General features: G+C 27.9%; 2 protein-coding genes across 2 annotated transcripts in view; both read right to left on the bottom strand.

Annotated features, from left to right (window-relative positions):
• The window catches only part of LOC101240164 (von Willebrand factor D and EGF domain-containing protein), a 65,056-nt gene extending 52,393 nt beyond the window's left edge, over positions 1-12,663 (bottom strand). The window contains exon 1 of the mRNA XM_065795821.1: positions 12,422-12,663. Within this exon, the coding sequence (XP_065651893.1) occupies positions 12,422-12,515 (94 nt within the window). The 5' untranslated portion in view covers positions 12,516-12,663. The remainder of the gene's footprint in view (positions 1-12,421) is intronic.
• Positions 12,664-23,627: 10,964 nt separating this feature from the next.
• On the bottom strand, positions 23,628-24,482 carry LOC136079281 (uncharacterized). The gene has a single exon (XM_065795013.1). The coding sequence runs from the start codon at positions 24,480-24,482 to the stop codon at positions 23,628-23,630; it is 855 nt and encodes a 284-aa protein (XP_065651085.1).
• Positions 24,483-27,180: the final 2,698 nt, after the last annotated feature.

The following is a 27,180-nucleotide window of genomic DNA, read 5'->3' as shown; positions in this document are numbered from 1 at the left end:
GCAACACCATCAATTTGATCATAAATTTGTCCTTTGAAGAGAAATGTAACAACGATGAAACTTGTAACATCGTTAGATACTAAGAAATGTTTATGAAAGCTAGATTGGTTTATTTCTTTAGAAAAAGTGAAAGAATCTTTAGTGCATAATTCCGATGGTATTAACGGAGATAGTAGTTCTCTAAGAAATTTAGTTAATTGATAATTATATGTACCAATGGATAATACTATAGGTCTGAAACTTATATTATCGTCAGAAAAAATCATCTTATATAATTTTGGAAGACCGTAGATGCGGGCTGGACGAGAGCCTGAAGGGTATATTTTATTATTGTTGGATTCATCAAAGAAACCTTTTCTCTTGAGTTTCCTTAAAAAGTTTTGAAGTTTTTTTCTCTGGTGATAATGACATCTTTTTTAAGTTTTTTAAATTTGGTTGGATCATTAATGATTTTGTAGAGACCGTTGTTATAAATTTCTTTGTCTAGAATAGCCACACCATTTCCTTTCTCTGGTTTTAAAATAACGATATTTAGATTTAAACATTTTTTCAGAACACAATGCTTTTTAAGAGTTTCTTTAGATGGGCGATATTTATATATATAAGAATTAGCAAGATAAGAAAGTTCAGCTTTAAGTTGGACAAAACACATATTGTCACACTGGAAACTTATTAAGTGCTGCAGCAAACTACTTAAATACTGTTTAAAGGGACTTCACTTGAAACTCTTCAAAAAATTTCAAACAACAAAATAATGGTTAGCCTCACAGGTTAAGGATAATGTTGAGTGCCAACCTGTTGCCAGAGTCCTTTCAGCAGATTTGTCCCCTAATTCAAAACTGAAGCGCACATTAAACGTCAGACTTGAAACACAAGAGCCAACATCTGAACTGAATCCTATTTTGAGCAAAATGTGCCAGTATGAATATCTCCCTGATGCCAAAAAAGACTTTTCGGTTCTTGATTGGTGGAAATTGCATTCAAATACATTGCCAGAACTCTCTTCATTAGCTAGACAAATTTTAGCTGTTCCAGCAAGTTCAACTAAATCAGAGAGACTTTTTAGCTCAGTTGGAAATGTCGTCCGATCATCCAGACACAACTTACACCCAGAAAAAGTAGAACAAATCATCTTAATCAGAGAAAACATTGTCTTGTTGGAAAAGTTTGGCAAAAAAATTCTGAAATATAATTTGAAAAAGTTGTTTACATTTGACAAATGTCATTTGTGTCTATTTGTCAAAACCATGTTTACATTTTTTTTTTTACTTGGATTTTAATAAATTTGTTTTCAAAAATTGTTAAATTTCTCGTCTCGTTCTGGGTCTCACGAGAAGTACTAACTTCTCGTCTCGGTCTCGTCTCGGTTTAAAAAAACCTAGTCTAGCTCATGGTTAAATCTACGTTGTCAAATCCTTGTCTTTATTGTTATATGGGGGGTCCAAAATTATATATTATTTGTTTAACTAGTTACTCTGAATAAATTTTTTAGGAAAGTACAAAAAACAATTTAGTTGTTGCTATTTTTTTTGTGGTCTACTTCTATTTTTAACATTTTAAAAATACAAAAAACTTAAAAACTAGACATTTTTGTGTGTTGTTACGACTAATAAATAACTCGACTGTCGACTAAATCGATTAATATTATTTTCTCAAGTCGACTAAAATTGACTAAAGTATTTAAAAAATCGACTTAAATGAAGAAATGAAGAGCTTACAAACGGTAATACAATGACAACTATAATTGAAATTAAAAATGCTTTATATGTGAATGTATTTATACAACTGTCTGGAGATGAGTGACCGATCTAGAGATGGGTCATTAATCTTGTAGTCTGGAGATGGCTGATAAATCTTGGATGCACATATAAAATTTATCAGTCAATTTATGAAAGCAGAACCTACAATGATGTCAAAATCTTCGAATTAAATATATTAGGTGGTTTACTGTACAATCTCACCTATTAATCGGTGCCGAAATATTGTGTTTATTGATGAAAGCCCATTTATTTTACACATGTTTCCCAATCATTTATGGGAAAGAAGAGGAATCACATCAATCAATCAATCCAGGCTGCGTAACGTTTCAATGTTTCAACTATTTATCATTTCTAACAATTTCATTATTTTTTTTAACAATTTCAACTTAAAATCATTCAAAGATCAAATTTTACAGCAGGACTGAAATCAAATTTGTGCTCCCGTGGCACAGTGGTTAGAGCTCTTGCTTTAAAAGCAGGAGATCCAGGTTTAAAACGAGCTTACTAAATAACAGAACTTACTAAACATTATCTATAACACATTTTTTAAAACTTTCTTTAAAACCTATGACGCTAATTTTCCAATATGTAAAATAAACCTCAAGGCCAAAGGCATATTATCTCCTTGGATAACTAAGGGACTAAAAAAGTCTTCAAAACTAAAACAAAAGTTGTATAATAAATACTTAAAAACAAAATCCAAAAAAAATATAAACAAAATTACAAAAACTACATAAATCTGTTTGAAAAACTCCGCAAAAATGTTCATAAAAAAATCTTAGCAAAAACATAATTAAAAACGCGTCTGGGAATTAATGAAAGAAATTACAGGAAAGCAAAAAGTAATTTCAACCTCTCTTCCACTTACAATAAAAGTTGGAAATAAAATAATTAATGATACTAATGAAATTGCGACTGAACTTAACAAATTTTTTTTCCACTATAGGAGCAAATTTATCAAACAAAATCCCTTTAACAAATTATGAATTAACAGATGAAGTTCAAACATTAAACTCCTTACATTTTACAAACCTAAAGCTTGAGGAATTTGATATAGCTTTTAGATCGTTAAAAAGAAATAAATCAGTAGGACCTGACGATATAAATGGAAATATTGTAATAGACTCTTATGACGTAATGAAAGATATTCTTTACAAAATCTTTAAATCATCCATTAAACAAGGTTCTTTCCCAGACTCTCTGAAAATAGCAAAAGTAGTTCCTATTTTTAAGACAGGAGATCCGACCAATATAACAAATTGTAGACCTATTTCTGTTTTTCCAGTTTTTTCAAAAATATTAGAAAGAATACCAATTACCAATAAACTCCTTTATGAAAATTAGTTCAATTAAAAAAAAAAAAACTCAACCAAACATCATATTTTTTAATTAACACGTTGTATTAACGAATCTTTTAAAAATTTACACTTTGTGTTTTCATTGACTTGTAAAAAGCTTTTGACACGGTCGATCATAATATTTTGCTTAAAAAACTTGAATGTTATGGCATAACCGGTAAAACTTTAAGTTGGTTCAAAAGGTTGGTTTTCTCCAACCGAAAGCAATTTGTTTTTAACAAAGACTCTTAACCACAAATTAATTGAACATAACATATAGTGTCCCACAAGGATCCATACTTAGACCACTTTTTTTCATTATATATATAAATGATTTTAACAAAGCATCCAATTTAAAGACTATAATTTTTGCAGACGACGCAAACTTGTTTCAGTAACATGAAAATATAAACATACTTTTTAATAATATGAACAGAGAACCTTTTTTGAACCAAATTTTCATTTTGGCTCAAAAAAAATATCATTAGATATTGAAAAAACAAAATGGATACTTTTCTATCCAAACTATAAAAAACAGATTCTGCCTGTAAATATGCCTGATCTTTTTAACGACAATGTCATCCTAAAAAGAGAAAAAGTGACAAAATTTTTAGGAGTTTTTATTGAAGAAAATCTGTCTTGGAAATCACACATCAACAATATTTCTCATAAAGTAGCAAAAAACGTTGGAATTCTAAACAAATCTAGAGGTATTTGAAACAAAAAGCAGTTAACACAATTATATTACTCTTTGATTCACTGTCATGTCAATTATGCACATATTATATGGGGAAGTACACATAAAACTAAACTTAAATCTCTTTACCGGCATCAGAAACATGCAGCTCGCATAATAAATTTAAAAAATCTTATTTCGAACTCTGAACCGCTTTTTAAGGTGGTTCATCACTAAAAAAAAAAAAATCCCCAAATTTCATAATTTCAAATTAAAAAGTGTATTAGAGCATAACATAAGAAAATAAAAAAACAACATAAGTGAAAAACAACATATATTTCTCTATGTTGAATTACTAAAAAACAAAAGTATTCTCAAAAACCAACTTTTGATAAAAATTTAGTTTTTTTTAGTGGTGAACCACCTTAAAGAAATGGACGCTTGTTTTGTGCTTTATGTACAAATGTAAAGAACTTATGTCCCCCGATGTTTTTGTAAACCTTTACAAAATTAAACCCCAAAACAAATATAGCCTACGTAATAAAAGTATTTTAGAAAAACCTTTTTGCAATAATAAACAAGCTCAATTTTGCATATCTTTTCGTGGACCTTTTCTCTGGAATGAAATAGTACAGCCTAATTTTATTTTTCCATCTAATTGAACAGTTCCTTTTTCAATCAATCTATTAAAAAAATCATTTTTTTAACAAAAAATATTCATAATTTTTTTTGATTTTTTAAAAAATATTTTCGGTTGCTATACTGCATATTGATTTGTTATGTTATATTTTGAGTTTCACTTCTGAAGTGTTCAGAGTATTAAATTTATGATATATTTAGTGATTATATATTCTCGGTACATATTTATTTTATATAGTATATAGATGTTTTTATTGTAGAAGAAAAGAGAGTTTTGTTAAAGGCTTCGTGATAAGGTCATTATGATCTTCTTAAAGTCCTGCCCGTATAATATTATAAATCTTAGTGTAAATAATGTTATACAGCAAAAAAAATAAAAATGATATTGGCCATTAACTGTTTAAATATTATACACTGCAAAGCTCCAAGTGTTTCAGTCAACACAGTCTTATTTCAACAATATATTGATGGAATTGAACGAAAATTGAGACAGAGATATTTAACCCAGATAATGAATAATTTTAGCTTCCATCATAATGTTGAGATCATGGCTCAGAACAATCAAATAAAACTTTTTTATACCACCATATGCACCATTCTTAAATCCGTGTGAAAAGATTTTTTCTTAAGAATAATGTGCGAAAAAATACAGCTCCAGTTGGAAGAAAAGAACTAATTACAAGAATGCGCAAGGCATGCTCATCTATTCCTAACGTTAATTTAGCGAACTTTTACTCACACTGCAAAAGCTTTTTTAAAGCGTGTGGAATAAATAAATATAGAAATGGTCGGTTTGAAAAAACCTGTATTTTACAGGCAACTGCATCAAATTGATGTTTCCAGCTCATCCATTTCATATCAAAAAGTTGTATATTTAAGTTTAAAAACATCCAGACATTGCAGAACCACCATTGCATTACTCAACATTGCATAGTTTTAAAACCAAATGTATTTGATTAATTGCGGAAAAATATAGCTAAAACCAATAATTACAAAAAAAAAACTGCACCAATTAACTTCATCATTGATTGCAGTTGAAATTTAGAAGCAAGAGTGCGAATTGAATTATTTTTACATCATAACTTAAGTTCATTTTGTTACTCATTTCATACCTAATTCTAAAGGAAGAACTTTTTGATACATGCTCAATTGAGATCATATTGACATATTTTAAAAAAGAGAGAATTTTTCAGTTTAAGGTAAAAAACTGGGTTTAATATGCATGCAAAGCTAGTTATAAAGAGAAAAAAAGATAAAAGTTGTGGATGATTTATGATGTATGTAATCGCGCTTTAAACTTAAATTGTATCTCTGAAAAAAATCTTTTTAACAACTTTCGCTGACCAAAAAAATATGCCAATATAAAAAACGTTTTATGGCATCTCGGAGTGAATTCCTTAATATTTTGTTGCTAAAAAAAATATTTTATTATTTAATACGTTTATTTATTTACTATTGCTTATGTAACTGTATTTATTTTATAAACAATATTCAATACAAAACCATCAAAAAAGGTATTATCTTTAAGTTTTCTGATTTCAACTTAAATTTGCGTCACGTGTGCCAGGAGTCCATTCGCGAATGACGTGAGTCGTTCGCGAATGGACTCCCAAAGAAAAGTAAATCATTCGCGAATGGACTCCCAAAGAAAAGTAAATGTTTTTTATTTGTTATTTTATTGTTTAAATTCTTATTTTAAAATGGAAACTAATTTATTATCTAATTTTAATGCAAAAAATTACTCATCCAATAATAATGGCAATAATAATGACATAAATAAACTTTAAGCTTTCCTAAGAAACAAAAATATACTTTTCGAAAATAACCCTGAATTAAACATTAGTTTTTTTAAGGATGGGGATGGAGAGGAAAATATAAACCCTTATTATTACAACTCGAACATTTCAACGCTCATTGGCAACATTGATGTTAATGCACTATCCATTATGCATCTAAATATAAGGAGTATACAAAAAAACTTTGATAAACTTAAAGAATTTTTGTTTAGCGTTAAAATAAAATTTCAAATTATATGTCTAACAGAAACATGGTGCAGGAATAAAGAAATCGAAAATAACTCTAACTTTCAACTTAATAATTATAAAGTTATTCATCAAATAAGAGGATCTGAAAAAATAGGAGGTGGAGTGTGCATTTTTATACATAACTCTTTAGATTTTAAACTGCGTAAAGAAATATGCTCAAAAACAAAGGATTTTGAGTTACTAACCGTTGAGGTCTTAAACGATGCCAGCAAAAACGTAATTCTGCACGTCATATATAGACCGCCTTCAGGTAATATAAAAGCATTTAGCAAACACTTTAAAGGTTTAATTACAAAAAAAGATACTTATGGCAAGCTAATTTATTGTGTAGGCGATCTCAATTTAGATTTTCTCGATTATGAAAATAATAAAAACGTCAGAAATCTTACTAATATTATATTTCAAAATGGTTTTATTCCAACAATTAATAAACCAACTCGCATAACAAAAAAATAGTGCTACACTGATCGATCAAATCATAATAAACAATTTCAAAAACATAAAAGTTAAGACTGGAATTTTTGTCACTGATATATCAGACCACTTTCCGGTTTTTATAATTTTACAAAAAAGCATCAATAAAATATCAGGAAAAAAAAGAAATTAAAAAGCGAATAATTAATTATACATCCACTATGACTTTTATGAATCTGTTATCCACAACAAACTGGGAAACTATTTTAAAAACTAAAAATGCTTAGGAAGCTTATAATATTTTTCATTGCATATTTCAAGACCACTATAATGAAGCTTTCCCTTTTTATTAGTAAATTAATCAAAACCAAATCCCATCAGAATCCCTGGATAACGGCGGGAATAATAAAGTCATCACAAAAAAAAAAACGTTTGTACGAAAAATTTATAAAAAAAAGAACTTATAAAAATGAAACAAAATATAAAAATTACAAACGTCTTTTCGAGACAGTTATAAAGTATTCGAAAAAACAGTATTATACGAACCAATTACATAACTGCAAAAATGATGCACAAAAAATGTGGCGCATCATGAAAGAGGTGATAGGAAAAAAAAAACATAAGCGCTAATGAACTTCCCAAAAAACTCATTATAAATAATTGTGAAATTACTAATGAAACGTTAATTTCTAATTCTTTCAATCATGAGTTTGTTAATACAGGCCCGAGTTTGGCTTCCAAAGTAGAAAACAGCAAAACTAGCTTCGAGTCATATTTGACCTCTAATAATGATCTCATGGAAAATAATAAGTTATCTGAACAAGAACTACTTGATGCTGTAAATTTATTAAAATCAAATAAAGGTAATGGAGTTGATGATGTAAGTAGCAATATGATAATTAAATCAATATTTTATTTAAAAACTCCGCTTTTGCACATTTTCAGTCTTTCATTAGAACAAGGTATCTTTCCTGACAAACTAAAAGTGGCCAGGGTAATACCAGTTCTAAAATCTGGAGATGCAACTTGTGTCGCAAATTACAGACCTATTTCAATACTACCATGTTTTTCAAAAATACTAGAACATAATATGTATAAAAGATTGTACCATTTCTTAGATATTAATAACATCCTTTATAATAAACAATTCGGATTCAAAAACGGTCACTCCACTGATCAGGCAATTGCCTATCTTGTTCACGATATTCTGAAATCTTTTGATGAAAATAAATATACTTTAGGCGTGTTTATTGATCTCAGTAAGGCTTTTGACACTGTAAATCATAATATATTATTAACCAAACTAAAAAACTATGGTATTAAACACTCAAACTTTAAATGGTTTAAAAGCTACCTGTCAAATAGACAGCAATACATTTCTCATAATTGCAATAAAACTAACAATATGAATATAACTTGTGGAGTACCTCAAGGCTCTATATTAGGACCGCTCTCATTTCTAATATAAGATAAGTATGGGTATTAAGGCCCACCTAAAAAAATGAAAATGTAAAGAAATGCTGATTTTTTTTTGCTGCCAGTGATAAAACCAGATAACTCTAATATTTTAATGTCGAAAAAAAGTTTCACAATTTACTTTTTCCCTAAGTTTGGATTAGTGGGCCTTATTACCCGCCGGGCCTTAATACCCATACTTACCTTATATCAACGACTTAAGTAAATCTTGTAATATATTAGACTCAATCTTGTTTGCAGATGATACTAATCTATTTTATGTTCACAATGACATAAAAATCTTATTTAAAACTGTAAACATAGAACTTCAATATCTTTCTAAATGGTTTAGAGCAAACAAATTATCTCTAAATGTAATAAAAACAAAATATACTTTTTTCCATCGCTATCATGAAAGAGACAAAATTCCATTAAAACTTCCAAATCTTTGTATTAACAATTATGAAATAAAAAGAGAGGTATCATTAAAATTTCTAGACGTACTCCTGGACGAAAATGTAACTTGGAGATGTCAGATAAAATATATTGAAGGTAAAATATCAAGGAACATCGGCATGCTATAACATGCTAACAGAATTATATCCAATAAAAGCCGCTATACACCCTCTCGACCCTTATTTATTAACTTAAATATACTAAATATCTACCAAATAAATATTTATCATCTCCTAATTTTTATGTTCAAAATTAATAAAAGTATCATTCCAAAAATATTTAACCCGTTATTCAAAATAAAGGAAAACAAATATCTAACTAGATATTCAAATAACAGATATATACAGCCCAAAAGTTATTATGCAGCAACTGATTTTTCAATTTCAATAAGAGGACCAAAGGCATGGAATAAAATACTTTCAACTGAACTTAAAACTCTAACAATGCTTAATGAGTTTAAGACAAAACTAAGACAGCTATTAATAAAGAATGATTTACCACAAAACTATTTCTGAAATTACATTATGATTTATCTATCAAATACATGAAAAGTATACTAATTTTAGAAAAAGACTGAGTTAAATTTATTTATATCCTAATATATATATTTTTATTGTTTTTGTTTTTTGCTAAGCCTATAGCGCTTCTAGCTAATTTTTCAATTTTTTATTTTTTATTTTTATTAATAGATGTTTTATTTATTATTTTACCACTTTTGTACATTTGTTTATTTTATAAATTTAACGAAGTTTCTTATTTTAAAATTAAACTTTATATTTACGGAATTTATAAAGGGGCTTGGTGATAAGACATATTAGTCTTCTTCTCGCCCCTGCTAAATTTATATTTTGTTAGTAAATTACGGAATGTATATTTTTAAACGGCAAAAAAAAAAACTTAAAAAAAAAAAAAAAAGTTTTCCAGATCTGAATTTAAATTTGAGTCATTAGTGGCAATATCTTGTGATTACAAATATACTTCTTATGTTGAATAACTTACGACTATGAATCTCTAATGTTTTGTAATATATAACTGTGACTCAAATTTTTACGTTAATTTAAAGTTTCAAATATACTTATACAATTTTTGTAAAGAAATATGGTCAAAATACTGCTAAGGTACCAATAACTGTATCACTAATATATACAAAATATAAAAATGATAAGAAAAAACTAAAAACTAAATTAACAATAAGTCGATAATTAAACCAAAAATTAAATAAAAAATTAAATTAAAGATTTAATTTTCAGAATAAACTTAAGAGCAATGGAAAAACTTACAAACTTGTCGCATCGTGACATCAGTCACGTCGTGAGATCGGTCACGTCGTGACATCGGTCACATCGTGACATCGGTCACATCGTGACATCGGTCACATCGTGACATCGGTCACATCGTGACATCGGTCACATCGTGACATCGGTCACATCGTGACATCGGTCACATCGTGACATCGGTCACATCGTGACATCGGTCACATCGTGACATCGGTCACATCGTGACATCGGTCACATCGTGACATCGGTCACATCGTGACATCGGTCACATCGTGACATCGGTCACATCGTGACATCGGTCACATCGTGACATCGGTCACATCGTGACATCGGTCACATCGTGACATCGGTCACATCGTGACATCGGTCACATCGTGACATCGGTCACATCGTGACATCGGTCACATCGTGACATCGGTCACATCGTGACATCGGTCACATCGTGACATCGGTCACATCGTGACATCGGTCACATCGTGACATCGGTCACATCGTGACATCGGTCACATCGTGATATCGGTCACATCGTGACATCGGTCACATCGTGACATCGGTCACATCGTGACATCGGTCACATCGTGACATCGGTCACATCGTGACATCGGTCACATCGTGACATCGGTTACATCGTGACATCGGTCACATCGTGACATCGGTCTTATAATTTTTTTCTTAAGCCTTTAAGAGTTAATTTTTTGAAGTTATTTTCAGTTGATTGTAGGCACTGCACAAAATATAAAAAAATGGGCTAAAAAAAAAAACTTTGCTCCTAATAGCTTAAAAGTTAAAAAACAACTTTAAAATTTTCACCAGGCACACAACTAGTAAACTACCAGTAAATGCTACATCGCCAAAATCTAAGATAATACATCGCCAAAACCTAATAATAGGTTTATAAATTTGATTTTATCTAATTTAACATGACACATTTAAAAAATGTATAATGCAATGAAGCCCGGATTAAGTTATCCAATGACAAATTAATCTAGCCTAAGATTAATTAGGAGTCATTGGACGCTTTAAATTTAAAAAAAGTAAAAGATTAAAGTTTTTGAAAAAATTACAATTAACTTATTATAATTACAGTTAAAATACAAACTTCAATAAACGACCAGAATGAAGCTAAATATGAGAGGTCAGATCAAAAATCTTATAAAAATTATCACGATAATCCTGTGAAATATGAAATGTGTACTTTCTTTAAATTTATACAAGGTATTTTTAAAGCAAACAAAGTAAATATACAGTTAATACAAAATGCTAACAACGATGGTGATATTAGCCGTTTGCGTTTAGACAGAATTTCAAAAGTTTATTTAATGTTTTATTGGTATCTTGTTTTAGAAAATTACGCAATAGAATTATGTAAATTATTACAAAAAAAAAGTTCCCATAACATTCGAAATTATGGGAACAACAAATTGCAAAACTATGCCAAAATGTATTATCATAAGTAGTCTATTGGGAGTTTACGTCATTACTCAGACGTCATACAAAAAAATCAAACTTGAGATTTGCTTAAATAAAATTTATGATTTATTTAGTCGCTGGTTATTTAGGCGCTCTAAGAAACGTTTACCTTTTACGATCTTGCAAATTCGATTTATTAAAAAAATTTATTGCAGACGATACAAATTTATTCTTAAAATCATTTTAAAAAAAAGACTACGAAATGCTATACCTATTTATTGATGATAGTGAAATAAATACAGCAAATGCTAAAATTTGCTTAGATGTTAACGCTGATGATCTTACATGAAAAAAAAACCACATAAAGAATTTATCTAACAAGATGTAATAAAACATCAAAAAGTATATGAATTTTTGTAAACTTAGGTTTTTAATAAAAAAACTCCAACTCAATTTTATTTCTTTTTATTTTATAGCCATATTAACAATGCAAATATTTCATAGGCAAATATTAATAAAAACTTGAACCTTTTCATAGTCATTAGAGGCACGTTTAACAAATTTTAGTTAACGTTTTACTCTCTATTAAGAAAAATGACTGCATTAAATGTATTTCAACTTAATGGTATTAGCATTCTTTGCTATATCTTCAAATGAACAATTAATTATTCACTGCTTTTCTTTCTTATAAATTTTTTAAAAATCTTTCTTATCTTGTAAATTTTATATTCTTTAACAAAATACTTTTTAAAATGTATCAAAAAACAAAAGGAACAACAAAAAAAAACAGAGTATAGTCTTCGTTATTTTATTTATAAAACCTATTTTTTTATTATCGTGCAATTTATATTCACATTTTTTATTAAATATCATTAAAATAATTATCATAAAAGCATTTAGTATTCTTTCATAATTTAATATTCTTTTGTTAAAAAAAATATTATCTTTGTACCTGGTGAATTGGTAATTTTCTCATTTAAAACAGCTATAACAAAAAGCCATTTACAACCAATCCATACAATTAAATGGGATATTTTGTAAAACATTTTCGATGCCAATGCATAGACTGTCTTTTGAAAGAATAAGTGTCTAAGTAAAATATACAAGTAATAATTTTTTTTTTAAAGATATTTTGAAAGCAAACAACGAAAGTTTAAATTCATCTAAAATGCCAATAATTGCAGAGATTTAAGCAGTTTATGCAAACTGAAACTAGAATTTAAATTTTGAAACAAAATATTTTAGGTTTAGCATGTTTCAAAAGTCTAATCCTGAGGAGTCTAAACCAACTAGATATAGTCAGCTTAACAGTTTAATAAAATAATAATAAAGTGCTTACTTCAGTAGTTTACTGAGGTTAGAAATATTATTGTATTTGGTAAATATTCTAGAACATTTTTGAGAGACATTATCATTATAGTTTGATGTGGAACCAAACTGGAGAGCAGTATTCTAAAGTTGTTAGTATTTTAAGCATACAAATGTAAAACTGTTAAAACAAAAAATAAAAGATTTTAAAATGTTGAAGATCTTATTTTTCTTGTCGTTTGAAGAAAAAAATGCTTTAAATTCTGCCATGTTAATATTTTTTAACTAACTCTACAACAATGGCCTCAGTTGAGAAATTTAACAGCTGATGTTTGGATCTTCCTAAACAATAGCTGTGATTGGATATGTAAATGTGATGTCATTCATCAGATTTGCTTTTATGGTTGTAAATAAATTTTGTGAAATGAAAGATGCAAACAGTTATATATAAGGTACTTTGCTATATACTAGATTGCAGAGTAGACACTTAAATTATAAATAACTAATACTATAATATAAGTGTAAGTATGAGGACTCCAAGGAAACAACGCTTGAGTTACATTTTTGTTTATAAAAACGTTTTTACTTATATGTTTATAGGTTTTAATACCTATTTATTTACATGTTTTAAATGTTTAGTTAGTTAGGTAAAGTTGTTAGCAACATAATGCACTCAAATACAGAAGGTTTTAGTATACTTAATGGTGCAGCATGGGTATAAACAACTTTGACAAAAAAAGGCTGTGCTAGTGAGTATTTAGTACCAGCTGGTAAACATTTTTAGTAAAAAATGTAATTATAACTAATAGCACTATAAAGTAAACTGTATTTAATGTCTCAAATTTACATTTAAACACTTTGAACTCTTGCCATACTAAGTATGTTTTTTTATTTATTACTTAAATTGCTATTATAACCTTGAAAGGTTATTATTGTCTTCTAATCACTCTTTAAATTTTAGATTGTTTTAGCTTTTGAGCTAGTGAGTCTTCAACTGGCTTGCAATTAGCCTTACGCTTGATTGGTAATAATCGTGTAGCCTAGACCATTTTTAATAGGTCAAATAATAAAATATAAATTTTTAAAAAGATCTTTTCAATGTTTGTACAAGGTTTCCACTGAACCTTAAGTTTTGCACTAGTATATAATATAACGGAGGCTTAGGATCACAAGTGCGTAAGTACAAAAATATATTTTGAGATAAACGCAATTTCAGATTTTATGAATATCTCTCCCATAATACAAAGCATACTTTTATTATTTAAATTTGTATTTAAAAAACATTTCATTTAGCAGAAAGAATAAAAACAATTTATTTGGTAATAGAATTTTCAAAGATAAACCTCAAAACACGCATTTTTGTAGTTAAGTCTTTGAGATATATAGCTCCACTAGTTGTACATTTTTTATAAAAAAAAATTTTTTCTAGTGAAAAATGAACAGCTAGTCAAGTATTTTCGTTTATTTAATAAAAACAAAAACGCAACGTTTAAATTACGAATGAAGAAACACAAATAGTAAAATCATAAAAATAAAAAAACACAAAAATAAAAACATATAATTATTGTAGGAAGTTTAAAGTTTTTACTTATGTTTTATTTATTTTAGACAGCAAAGTTTATAAGGTTACTTACTAAGGTTACAAAGGTTTCTCTTTTATGCAATCATTAAGGTTACTAAGGTTTCTATTTTATGCAATCATTAATTGTCAAAGTCAAGTCGTGAAGTAGATTTTTGTGAATTGTTCATAAACAAGTAGTTCTTAGCTTCTTTATCTTTTGTGATGATTTTTATTTCCTGGTTTGTTTGTTTTAGGAGTGTTTTTCTATAAAGGAACAAATTTCATTTCTGACTGAAGTATCAGTTAAAATGCTTTTGTTTTAAAAATATTAAATCAAAGCCTTTTGTTTAACGTTTTTATATGGTTTCTTTGATGTGCAAACTATTTTGCATAACTTTCATTTTATTGTTTTTGCATTTAATAAATTGAATCATAAATGAAAATGGCTTTGATAGCCTCTCATTTTATTCCACTTTATTGGAATATGGAATTCCACCTCTCATTTTATTCCATTATACAAAAGTTTATTTTTTCTATGATGCTGTACATTTAATTAAAAATGTGAGAAATGATATGCTGAATCAAATTAAGTTCTTGTCTCCCCCATTAGAGTGTATTGGATTTAAAGACGACATTACAGTTAAAGTCTGAAAAGTATCCTGGAAACTAATTCATGTTGTCCATGAAAAAGATCTGACTTTAAATGAAAATTTATGTAAAACTTCAAAATTTTTATTATGAGACAAAAAAATTGGTGATGCCTTTAACTTATTATTTGTCCGTCAATATCATGTTTATTTTTTTCAAATGTACTCCTTGGATTCCTTTATGTATTCAAATTTTAGCAGTCTAGAAAACTGCACAGAAAAACAATTGTTCCATAAGATCGCATTATCTTCTGAGTTCAAACGGAGTGGTGTAACAGTTGTAAAAAATAAATTTAAATCAGAGTAACTGCCAGAAGCATTAAAGTTTTTTATAGGTTGAATAACAGAAACTACCATCAAAACCGTAAATAAATATTATCTCTGCATAAATTAGATTAGTATTAGGTGATAGCATGTGGTGACTTTCTCTTTTAGTTGTACAATACTCATGATCATGAGTTCAAAAAAATTTTTAAAAGTTACTTGCGCCACGATATTGAAAATGGAGATAACATTTGGTCTTGAAGCCAATTTACATTTATAAATCTCTTTGTAATCAGGATACAAATTATAATATCAGATGAATAGACAAGAAACTGTTCTTGTCTATTAATCTGATATTGTTGATTACTTAAATTGAAATCCAAGATTAATCAATTTCTTTAACTGTTTAAAAACCGTCTATTTTTTTCTTTGAAAAATAATTTTTTTAAATTTAGATAGCCCAAGATGGACTACTGTTAAAACAACGCTAAGTCGGGTTTCTTTTGCTTACGTACAGCCATACCTGCTGCTTGCAACATCAGAGATGTTTTCTTGACATAATTCTGATGCTTTCAATCTTTTTGCCAGATCAAGCTTTTTGTTATATGATAAACTTGGTTGTCCAAAAGGTCTTGATGGAATTGACTGACAAAATGACATTGATAGAATTGCATCATTAAATAATGTAATTTCTTAGCTCAACCAATCTGAATCGTTACTTTTATACCTGTCCATTGTTCTTCAATTTTTTGCCTATTTTATAAAGAAAAACTGACAAACAACAAATTTTCTTTTTAATAATAATATTTACTAACTTCTGTCTGACCAATTCTAACTACTTGAACGACGTGATATCATATTGATATGTGATCTTATATATCATATTTAGCTTTTCTAAATTTAATCTTTCTTTTCTAGCTACACTTTAAATAAATCCTCGTACTTGAAACAATGCATCACTAAAAACAAATAGATATAAAATAAATATATTTGCATTTAATTGGGGCAACTGTAGGCAAGTTTTAAAAAAAGGAAAGTATTTCTAAAAACCAAGTAAGTTTAATCCAGCAAAAAATAGTTTGAAGAAAAATGAATTCAAAATTTAGAAAAAATCTTTGAATGTAGATATACTTTATACGTTTTATTTGGTTTAATATAATTAATATAGTAATGCATTAAGACCCATTATCTAAGAAATATGGGCAAAGTCTGGAAGTGATGTCTGTATTTAACTCATCAAATTGTCTTCGTTTTTATATATTTTGTAGAAAATAATGAAGTTAGGCAACCGTTAATTTTTTTTTTGAAAATTCCTAGTAATTGGGGAGAACATGGGTTCATAAATTTTACCCAATTTGTAAAAAAAATTGTGCATAGAGTGCAATTGGTACTTTAAAGGGTAGTTTTAGCATGATGAATTTTAGAGATGCATTCCTATTTTATTTTTTTGCTACTCAGGGTAGATTTCTTCAGTAAAAATAAAAACTCAATATGGTTTCACTTTATGATGTCTTGAAGTTGATTTCGACCAATCATCACGATCTCAATTATTTGAAATAACTTGCGGAGTTCCTCATGGATCTGTACTATGACCTCTTTTTTTTCTCATTTACATAAACGACCTCTATGAAGCATTCAATTTGATGACAGTTATGCTTGCTGAAGACACAATTTTTTTTTTATCTCATAGCGACATAACGACACTATTTTCTTGTATGGACAATGAACTAATGAAAGTTTTTCTATGGTTTAAATCAAACAAACTTTCTCTGAATATTAAAAAAACAAAATGGTCTCTTTTTCATTCTAACTCTAAAAAATGTCTACTTCCAATCGAGCTTCCTCCTCTTCTTATTGATGGCGTTCTAATTAAGAGAGCAACATGTACAAACTTTTTAGGGGTTTCAATTGATGAAAATCTCACATGGAAAAAACATATCGTAAACATCATCTGCAAAATTTCGAAAAGTATAGGTATATTATATAAAGTAAGAGGCATGTTAAATAAATATATTTTAACTCAACTATACCACTCATTCATTCATTGCCACATAAACTATGCGAATGCGGCTTTGGGTAGTGTTAATAAAAGTAAATTAGAACCTCTTCATCATCAACAGAAACATGCTGCACGTCTTATTAATTTTAAAGACCGTTTTTCACATGCTAAGCCTCTTTTTATTGAAATGAATACTTTAAATATATTTCAACTAAATATTTTTAGTGTACTGTGTTTTATGTTTAAATGTAAAACTCGTACAGCTCCGGTTTCTTTTCACAATTTATATTCCTTAAAAGAAAAAAATAAATATAATTTACGAAATGATAATTTCCTTCTTCAACCAGTTTTCAGAACCAATTTAGGCAAGTTTTGTATTTCTTTTCGAGGGGCGTTTCTATGGAACAATTTAGTTTTGAAACATTTTGATTTTTCTCAAGACTGGAACTTTTTCGCATTTAAAAGGAAATTAAAAAGTATCATTCTCTCTATTGAAATCATACTTATATATTTTTAAATTTAGTTATTTTGTTTTATTTATAATGTTTTTACGAATTCTTATATAAAAAATATTTATTTGACTATATACTTGTATACTTAAATTTTTTTTTATTAATTTTATTTTTGTGTATCATATTAATTTAATTTATACATTTTATACCTATCAAGTCTTGTATTCTAAGTATTTATATAAAACGTTAATTTTTACATCTAACTTTCGTTTTATATACTTTATTTGACTGTCTTATTTATTTTATACACATTACAAAATTGTTTTAAACACGTAATGATTGTAAGCGGTTCTTGATGACAATATCATCAGATCTTCTGCAAGTCTCCGCGTTCTTATTTTATATGCAACAAAATTTGTAATTGTTTATTAATATACATTTTTCTTTCAACTATTTTATTGTAATAGTCATTGTGAAGAAATAAAAGAACAAAAAAAAAAAATCACAGTTTAAAACCGCTAAATTTGAAATTTCACACGCACTTTGAGCATTAGCATTACCCACTGCCATGAATTACACATAAATTCTTTAATTATTTTTTAAAACCTACTAAAACATATATTCTTTTTTACATAAAAAATAATATGCACGCAAGAGTAAGGAGTAAGCTGCCAAAAAAGGATTTTGCGGTTAATGCGCCTTGTTAGATTACCCATAACAATCGTGGCCTTGGTTAACAATCGTGGCCTTTAGCTTGTATTCAAGCAATGTCAAAATATAAGTTTTGGAAGAAATTTTCATTGATAGACACTAGAAATAGTTTTTACCAGGTGCAGCAGAATATCCTTTATGAGAAACATAAATATCATCGTCAATGACCTAATAGTTGAGTTAAAAATTCTTGTGGAGTTCAAAATTCTAAAACAACTTCTAATCATTGGTGCCTGAATATTTCTTACGTCTAAATAATGTGATTAATAAATTAATAGTTATAGATCTTAGTAAAAGAGATCTAATACTCAAAAAATAAAGTTTAGAAAGTCCTTTTAAAAAGTTAGAAAGTCCTACATTTTAAATTATTGAAGGATACCATTGCATATAATGTTCAATAACAACCCAATTATTAATTTAAATATCAGCAGCTTACTCCTTTGCTATCAGCTGAATATCATTGTTTAAATCATTACCCTTATTTTTTAGTTGCACATCTTTTATCATCAGTAGCATCAATCCCGACTTCAGTTAGATTAAACTCTTCACAAAAATGGTTACCAGCTTTCCTGCTCTTTTTTGTTTACTCCATCTAAAAAAATATACTCGAAACATGAAGGAAATCGCAAAATATTTATCTTAAATCCAAAGAAAAGAATGAAGTTACATTTAAAATTGTTTATATACATACTTTGGTTATTAGTAAATATACAAGTTAATTTATTTGACAAGAGAACAGCGATTGAACTTGTTGAGTTGTCACATAATCACTCAGCTTTAACTGTGTTCTGAGCTGCTGGATGCATTTTCTTCTCACCTTCTTTTTCCAGGCATAAATATCTGCATAAACAATATTTTTGCTTTGAAGAATATCTAAATACTTTTCTTCTTAATAATGCCTGTCCAGTGATGTTAGTGAAGTTTTCAATCCCTCCTTTAATGACAGAATAGAATAACAGAAGATAGTCAAAAGAATTTAGATTCGAAATTTCCATTTTGTTGATATAAGTCTTGCTTTGTCTAGCATAGATTTCTTTACAGATTAAAAACTGTGGTTTTCTGATAGCATATGTTCTTCTAATGAATCATTATCGAAAAATGATTTAGCGCAACCACATTGTGTACAAAACCTGAGAGTGTTAACAATTTTATCAACACAACATTTTCTTTGAAATTATTGGCGCAATATAATTTTTGCTAGTTTAACTAAAAGGCTCAACAATTTCAACTGAAGTATGGAATGTCACATTTGTATAGTTTCATGTTTTACCCTAACCAATTCGGATGTATCTCCATATTAATATGTGATCAGGGAAAATCTAAAAAAATGGAAACTGCTTATACTGGGAACCAAATAGGGTCCTGGTAAAATAAAGGCTTTGGTGTTTATTCTGACTTGAGTAGCATCAACATTTCGAATTCCTTTACCATTATGAAGAGTTTTATAAAGATTTTCTGCAGTCAATAAAGTGTTTCCAGCATCAAATTAGCAGGAAAATTTTCTGACAAAAATCTTTTAACCAAATTCCAGTTTTCTTATCGAGTTGATCAAAAGCAATTATTAAAGGTTGTCTAAAGATGGTTTTACAAATAACTATCCAAAGGGAATTATTTATGTAGCAATCAATAATGATTGTTTAAAGCAAATAAAAAATTATTGTCTAATGGGAATTTGCTGTGTAGAAATTATATTAATACAAATAGCACACCAAATTGGTAGTCTTATTAAAAGATATTTTTCTTTTTTGCCATCGCATTTCATAAATCTATTAAGTATTTTGTTACGTTAAAAAAGCTTAGAAAATATTTTTCATTAAGCTCTCTCGTAGAGTTCCGTTATAAAAATGTCTTTAATCTTAATTTTTAATTAGAGCACTAATTATTCACTACGTAAAGCAACCATTGCTAGGTATATCTATACTGTTGCTAGGGTATTTTGAAAGTTTAAAGTATGGCATAATAAGACTACTTCTAAGACTTCTATAGACTTTTTGTCGCTTTAGCACATGGATTTTTTCAGATGTTTGAAGATTCGTGTATAAGGAAATCAATTAACTTATACATAATACTAATGCTCAAGTACGTGTAAAATTTCAAATTTAGCGGTTTTAAATCGTGATTTCTAGACATCAAAAGTGAAACGGTATTGAATTTTTATTTTTACTGTAGAAATCTACGCGGAGAAATAAAATGAAAAAAAAATGCCCTTCAAAGTTGCAATTGCACTCTATGCACAAATATTTTAACAAATTAGGTAAAATATATCTCCCCAATTAATAGGAACTTTCGAAAAAATATATAAACAGTGGCCTATTTTCATTATTTTTTACAAAAATCTAAGAATAAAGACAATTTGAAGACATCACTTTAGGAATTTGCTTATTTTGCCTATATTTCTCAGATAATGGCTCTTAATTATTTTATAATGCAAAATGTAATAATGCATTAATGCAATAACTTCAACTTAATTATTTATTTTTAAAAAGGTAAAAGTACCTTAACAAAAGTAATTTACTTTACAGCAAATAAAAGTATTAATTGATAAAAAAGTAACCCATTATTAATTTAACTAGTCACTTACTCGCTAACTCACTTATACGCTTACTACTCACTAATACGCTTACTACTCGCTTATACGCTTACTAGTCGCTTATACGCTTACTACTCGATTATACGCTTAGTACTCACTTATACCCTTACTCGCTGTAAGCTTTGATAAAAAATATTTTCATATTGAGTGCATAAAATAAACAAACTGAGCTACTATATTCAAAACAGACTATGTTTATTTACACTTTGAAGGGTTTATTTTATGATGCTACATTAAAAAAAATCATTTTTTATACTTAAAAAAGTTGACTTTTTCCCAAAAAATGGAATCACAGAAATCATCGTGCAGCACCATCCGCAAACTAGATGTTTTCTAATAGTTTGCTTCCATAAATGTTTTTTTTTGTTTTTTAACTGCTGTTACAACCCTCTTACAACTTTCTAGCTCTAAAACACGAGTTTTGTCAAACGATGCCGGTGCGTGGAGAAAAAGGTTAAATGCGATACTACTAGAGCCGTAATGAAAACTGAACTTTGAACTTCTTTGAACGTTCTACCATCACACAACCACCATCAATTTTCCAGGAGTCATAACACCAATAAAAAGATAAAATTTGCAATAAAAAAAATATGGGGCAATATATGTTTCATTTTCTTTGGGTTTAATTGTAATGATGTCGTTGCTTCAACCTTGACCGTTTCTTTGCCAAGTTTCCTGAGGTGAAACTTGAAAATTTTATACTTTATTATCTTCAATAGTAAAGCAGAAGTACTTTTGATTTCATAAGCTGATTCAAAGAAAATAGAATAAAGAAACTTTCTCATTTTATTGCATGCTGTAACCAGTGGTAAACTAAAAAATATTTGACAGCCAGCTCTTTTAAACTAATCAATAACTTGTTTTTGTCAGTTGACCAAATATTTTATAAATATCAAAAATTAAAAAAAAATGTTTTATTTATTTTTCATTCAATAATACTCCTCTGATAAAAATGCAAATAAAAATTTTTTTATTTGAATTTTTATCTATTAACAGATATTTAAACATTTTGTTACTTTATGAACCATTCATAAATGATGTCAGTAGCTAGAAGAGGTAGGAGTGTTGAAAAGTTTGACAACGATTGACAACAGAGAGGATAGAGGAGGGGGTGTTGAGACCAAATCAATATAATTTTAATAAAGCTTTTTTTTTTTAAAGTTGATATTCACGCCATCTTTGAACAGATGTATGTAAAAACTCAGCCCACATAGGTTATTGTTATGTTAAACCTACATATAATCCAGAATATTTATTTTTATAAATTTTTCAAAGTTTTTTGTTTTTTACGTTTTTCAAAAGTTTTTACGTATTGTAAATATTGTTTATATGTATATTATATAATTGTATAAGTCTGGGGTTTGAAATTAAAGTCTGAAATCTTAGACTTATTTATGCACGTCTTATCAATTCTTTTGGTTCAGCACATTGGTTTTATTTTATTTAATTAGTAATGGTAAATAAGTTTTTAAAATGAATGACATTTAAAATCTTCCCTTAAGTATTTGAAAAGTTCGCTAAGTACCGAAACAAAACTAATTTCATTCAAAAGCATTTCAGATTATGATAGCTGGAAAGTTTTTTATTTATGTAACACAATTTTAGCAGTTATCGCTGTGGATGAGGTGTGATAATAGTCTTTTTTCATCTCACAGATATGTGAACTTCCTCCCTATGCGAGGCTTTATTAAAAATAAAAAATATAAATAGACCCAGTAATAATACATATAGTCAAGTTTTGGTAACGTTACTATTACGAATCGTGACCCGTCTCTAAAAAAACTCTTTCCGTGCAAAAAGTAATCAAGAACTCAGAAAATAAAATACCAGATGCAGATCAAGTGTGTTGAAAAGTAATTTTCGTTCGATTTGCATTGTATTCGGAAGTTAAATCGTCACTTGTATCAAAACTTAAGTAATCTACAAAAATGCAAAAAATGTTTCTATCATAAAACACGACGCAATTTAGTTTTAAGTTATTATCCTGAAGTTACTTATAGCTGTATTACCAGAAGTATTATAGATGTAATTTGATTGGATTAACTTGTTTTGGATTGAACACGCATATTCGGATCACAATGTTTCAGAAGATTAACTTTATACTTCTAATAAATTATACAATAGTTTTATAAAATTGTTATTAAAAGTTGTTTTGATTACCATTTGGGTGGCTATTATGCTTTTTATATTAAAGCTATATAATTGTCATTCTTCCTAATTTTATATGACGTAAAACATTATTGCCTTGCCGTTTACACTATTTGTGAGGTCCATGGGCGTAAAGACAAATAAAAAAAAAAACTCAAAACAAGGCATTTAATTTTTATATTTGTTGTAAATATTTATAATAATTATGTAAACTATGACTAAAGTACTTAATTAATAGGTTTTTTTTGACTCTATTCGTTTTAACTCTTTTGAAGTTTTTCACGCAAAACATACTAAAGAAACTTTTATTTCTTTCCCAATATTTTCTCATTTTATTCACTATACTACATAACATAATATACTAATAAACATTAATGTCATATGTGTTGATTCTATTATATCTGTTTCTTATTTTTAGGTTGATTCAAGTACACAATCACAAAAAAATGTTTTCAATTAAATCTAAAAGCAAACATTTTTATTTTGCAATTGAAACCACAGAAGGTTTTCCGCTGTTTTTACTTTTACTAGTTGTACTGCTGCTCCAAAAACTCAATCTTCTATTTTTTAGAAAAATTAGTGATTGAGGAGAAACAACAACATACACCACTGCATCAAACCACATGGCAACAATATAGCTACAGTTTATATACGAAAATTTGTAACTGTTCCAACTGTTCATACTGTTATAAGTACAAAGAGTCAAGATATCAGGAATAACCACTAATAAAGCGTATGAAAATAATATCAGAGATGATACCAATAATCCTTTGAAAACAGGTCTTCGAGCATTAAAAGACCGTTTCTTTAATTTTGAACTTCGGTATACTTTTAATGCAAACCCATATACTAAGGTTGAAGAAATAATTATAATTATATCAAAAAGTACCAATATACTATATACACATTGTATTTTAAAAACTTCAAACAAGATTGAAGCAAGTATTGAAAAAAACCATAATATTAAAGTAAACGCTGCTGTTTTTTTTTTGGACCAATATTGATGGTATTTTAAGTTTAGCTTAATGTGTAAGTATCGGTCAAACACCAACCATAATGTTGCTTCATAGTAACCAAGAATGAAGATATATTGGAATATATTTAAAATGGAGAGTTGACGCATACTATTTGAAAGATAGAGCGAAGAGCTTATTGCAATAGTAACACAAGAACAAACGTCAAAAATACAAAGATTGGTAATAATGTACCATTGTGTTCTATCGATTCTATTTTTTTTAACTTTAACCAAAATAAATATACCAATGCCACAAATAAAAACTCCGACAGATGAGAAAATTGCGTCAATTAACGTAAACTTCCATACCGTTTCCATTTCTCAAAATCAAAAGCTATTTTAAATGGTTATGATTTTAATTTTAGCTTTTTTTATAAAAGATAAATACCATCACCAAATAGCGACTGACTATACAAGATTAAAAAATATCATGAGAGAAAAAAACTTATAGTAATATTTTAGGAGATAAAAACATCCTACGCGACAATCTTATATAGGTCAAACAGAATGAAGATCTCGAAACTCTGATCTTATCAATAACAAAGAAAAATAGCTTAAAAATAGTTTTCAGATTTCCATTTTTTCCTATTCTTTTTTTTTATTGTTCATATAATTTAATTAAAAGTTTTTTATTAAGTCAAAATGTATACTTGTTAATAAAAAAGAGTTGACAATTTACTTTATAGATAATAAAGTTAAAATCTTTATCACATTTTGATAAGATTATGTTATCAGGATTAAAACTTTACTAGCGTCATTACTTTTTTTTAATTTAATCCTTTCTCTCATAGAAAAATATTTTTGTCCTACTAATTAACTTATATTAAAGAATGTGTATGTGCTGATTATTTATATTGAGTAGAACAATACCAATACGTCGTATTGGTAGATTGTATTGTAGCCTAATAGCAGATGTATATTGTACCTGTATACGACTTGTTAGTAATTGCAAAAAATTGAATTTATGCATCTTCAATGCAAAAATTTTAAAAAATACAAACTTATCAACCAATTTCAATATTTTAGTCGATCGAAATACTTTTAGACGTCAATGTCACAGGATTTTTTCTGCAGGACATTTAGATTTATGATTTTTGATTGTTTTTTTAATTTTTCTAAGTTTTTAAACGTAAAGATTAACTAAGGAAATTACTTCTTCAAGGAATTTTTTTTTTTGCATATTTAGTAAAAGAGACATGTTCTACGATATAAATAAAAAGTTCAATTGCAAAGCATAAAATTTTCACAAAAGTTTTGTGGTGTATATTTCTGAAATCATGGTTGAGAAAGTTTCACAAAAGTTTTGTGGTGTATATTTCTGAAATCAGGGTTGAGAAAGTTTCACAAAAGTTTTGTGGTGTATATTTCTGAAATCAGGGTTGAGAAAGTTTCACAAAAGTTTTGTGGTGTATATTTCTGAAATCAGGGTTGAGAAATTTTCACAAAAGTTTTGTGGTGTATATTTCTAAAATCAGAAAGTTTAAAAAAATAAAACAAAGTTTAAAAATGGTGCGCAACTATAAAAAGAAATTTATATGATATGTAAACGAAGAAAATTTGAAAATTACAATAAAACATATTTTTAATAAAACAATGACACAAAGAGTATAATTGGGTTCTCTAAAAGTACATTATATTTTGGAATAAACATGCTTAGAAATAATAAAGAACTAAAAAGTGATAAGTTTTCCTCTAAGAATTCTATTTCCACATTTTAACTTTGTTGAATGTAATGAACTTTATTTTATTAACTGGGTTACAAGAAAACTTTTATTCATATTTATCTCAATCCGTTTTGCATTCAAACTCTTTACTTTTTTATTTTTTTAAATTAATTTTTTTGTGTTTCTGAGATTTATAGGTGATTGAATAGTATTTTATTTTTAGTTTGCTTGAATATAATATAAGGAAGATAGGGGTGCTTTGATTGCCGTAGCAGTATTTTGTAAACTGCGAACATGCAAAGTATTACAAAACTTGAAGCTTGTAAAGTCTATAAGAATATAGTATTTTAAGGTACAAAAAGAATACAGTATTTTAAGGTTACAAAAAGGATACAGTATTTTAAGGTTACAAAAAGAATACGGTATTTTAAGGTTACAAAAGGAATACAGTATTTTAAGGTTACAAAAAGAATACAGTATTTTAAGGTTACAAAAAGTATATAAGATTCATACAAAATTTTTATTAGGACTAAATTTACAAGCTTATCTTTTTATATTGTCATCATTTATCAAAGACACGTCGTAAAGCTGCTTTTACTTTGCATTGTTTTTTATTTCTAAGCAAGTAGTTTTTTTATCTTTTGTGATGAGTTTCTTTTATTGATTAGTTAAGATTACGGTTTTCTTTTCTTTTTACAAACGAATTTCATTTCTGATTGAAGTATCAGGTCCTTATTTTTAGTTGTCTACTTTTTACACTTCTTTTTCTAGCACATGCTTTCGGGTTTCTTTAACTTTAAGTGAGTTTAATCACTTAATGAGAGTAATAACTTTAAGTGAGAGTAATGAGGTAATGCTTGGGGGAAACTTTGTTCAAAAAACTTGTTTCATGATGTAATATAGGCATTTTAGGCTCCATGCCGTCAACACGTGCTACATTAATATCAGGTTCTACGAGAATCGTCTTTACTGAACTTGGAGCAGCATGATCTGTAACTGATGATAGTAAATGTTCATTATCTGTAAAAATTTCTGGATTAAAGAGTTCAATGCCAACTACTTAAAATCCTCTCTGCAGATTAGATGGTGAGAAGGCTTTTGAATATTGTTCGCAATCTATTGAAAAAACATCATAAATGATCGCAGGTCTTGAATTTGTGACTATCCAATTGTCACATGTAGTATTGTAAAACCTTTTTAATGGTCCAAAAACAGTTATATCCAATGGTTGTAATTTATGGGTGCATTGGGGAGGAGAATTTAGCATTGTAATTAAAATAAACAAAACTGAAGATTTATGAGAACAATTTGAATACCTCACAAAATGCTTTATCCAGACTATAAAAATGTCT

The sequence above is a fragment of the Hydra vulgaris genome, chromosome 04 (genome assembly GCF_038396675.1).
Source record: "Hydra vulgaris chromosome 04, alternate assembly HydraT2T_AEP".
NCBI lineage: Eukaryota > Metazoa > Cnidaria > Hydrozoa > Anthoathecata > Hydridae > Hydra > Hydra vulgaris.
Note: the sequence above shows the minus strand (reverse complement) of the source record. Positions and strands in the feature narration are given on the sequence as shown.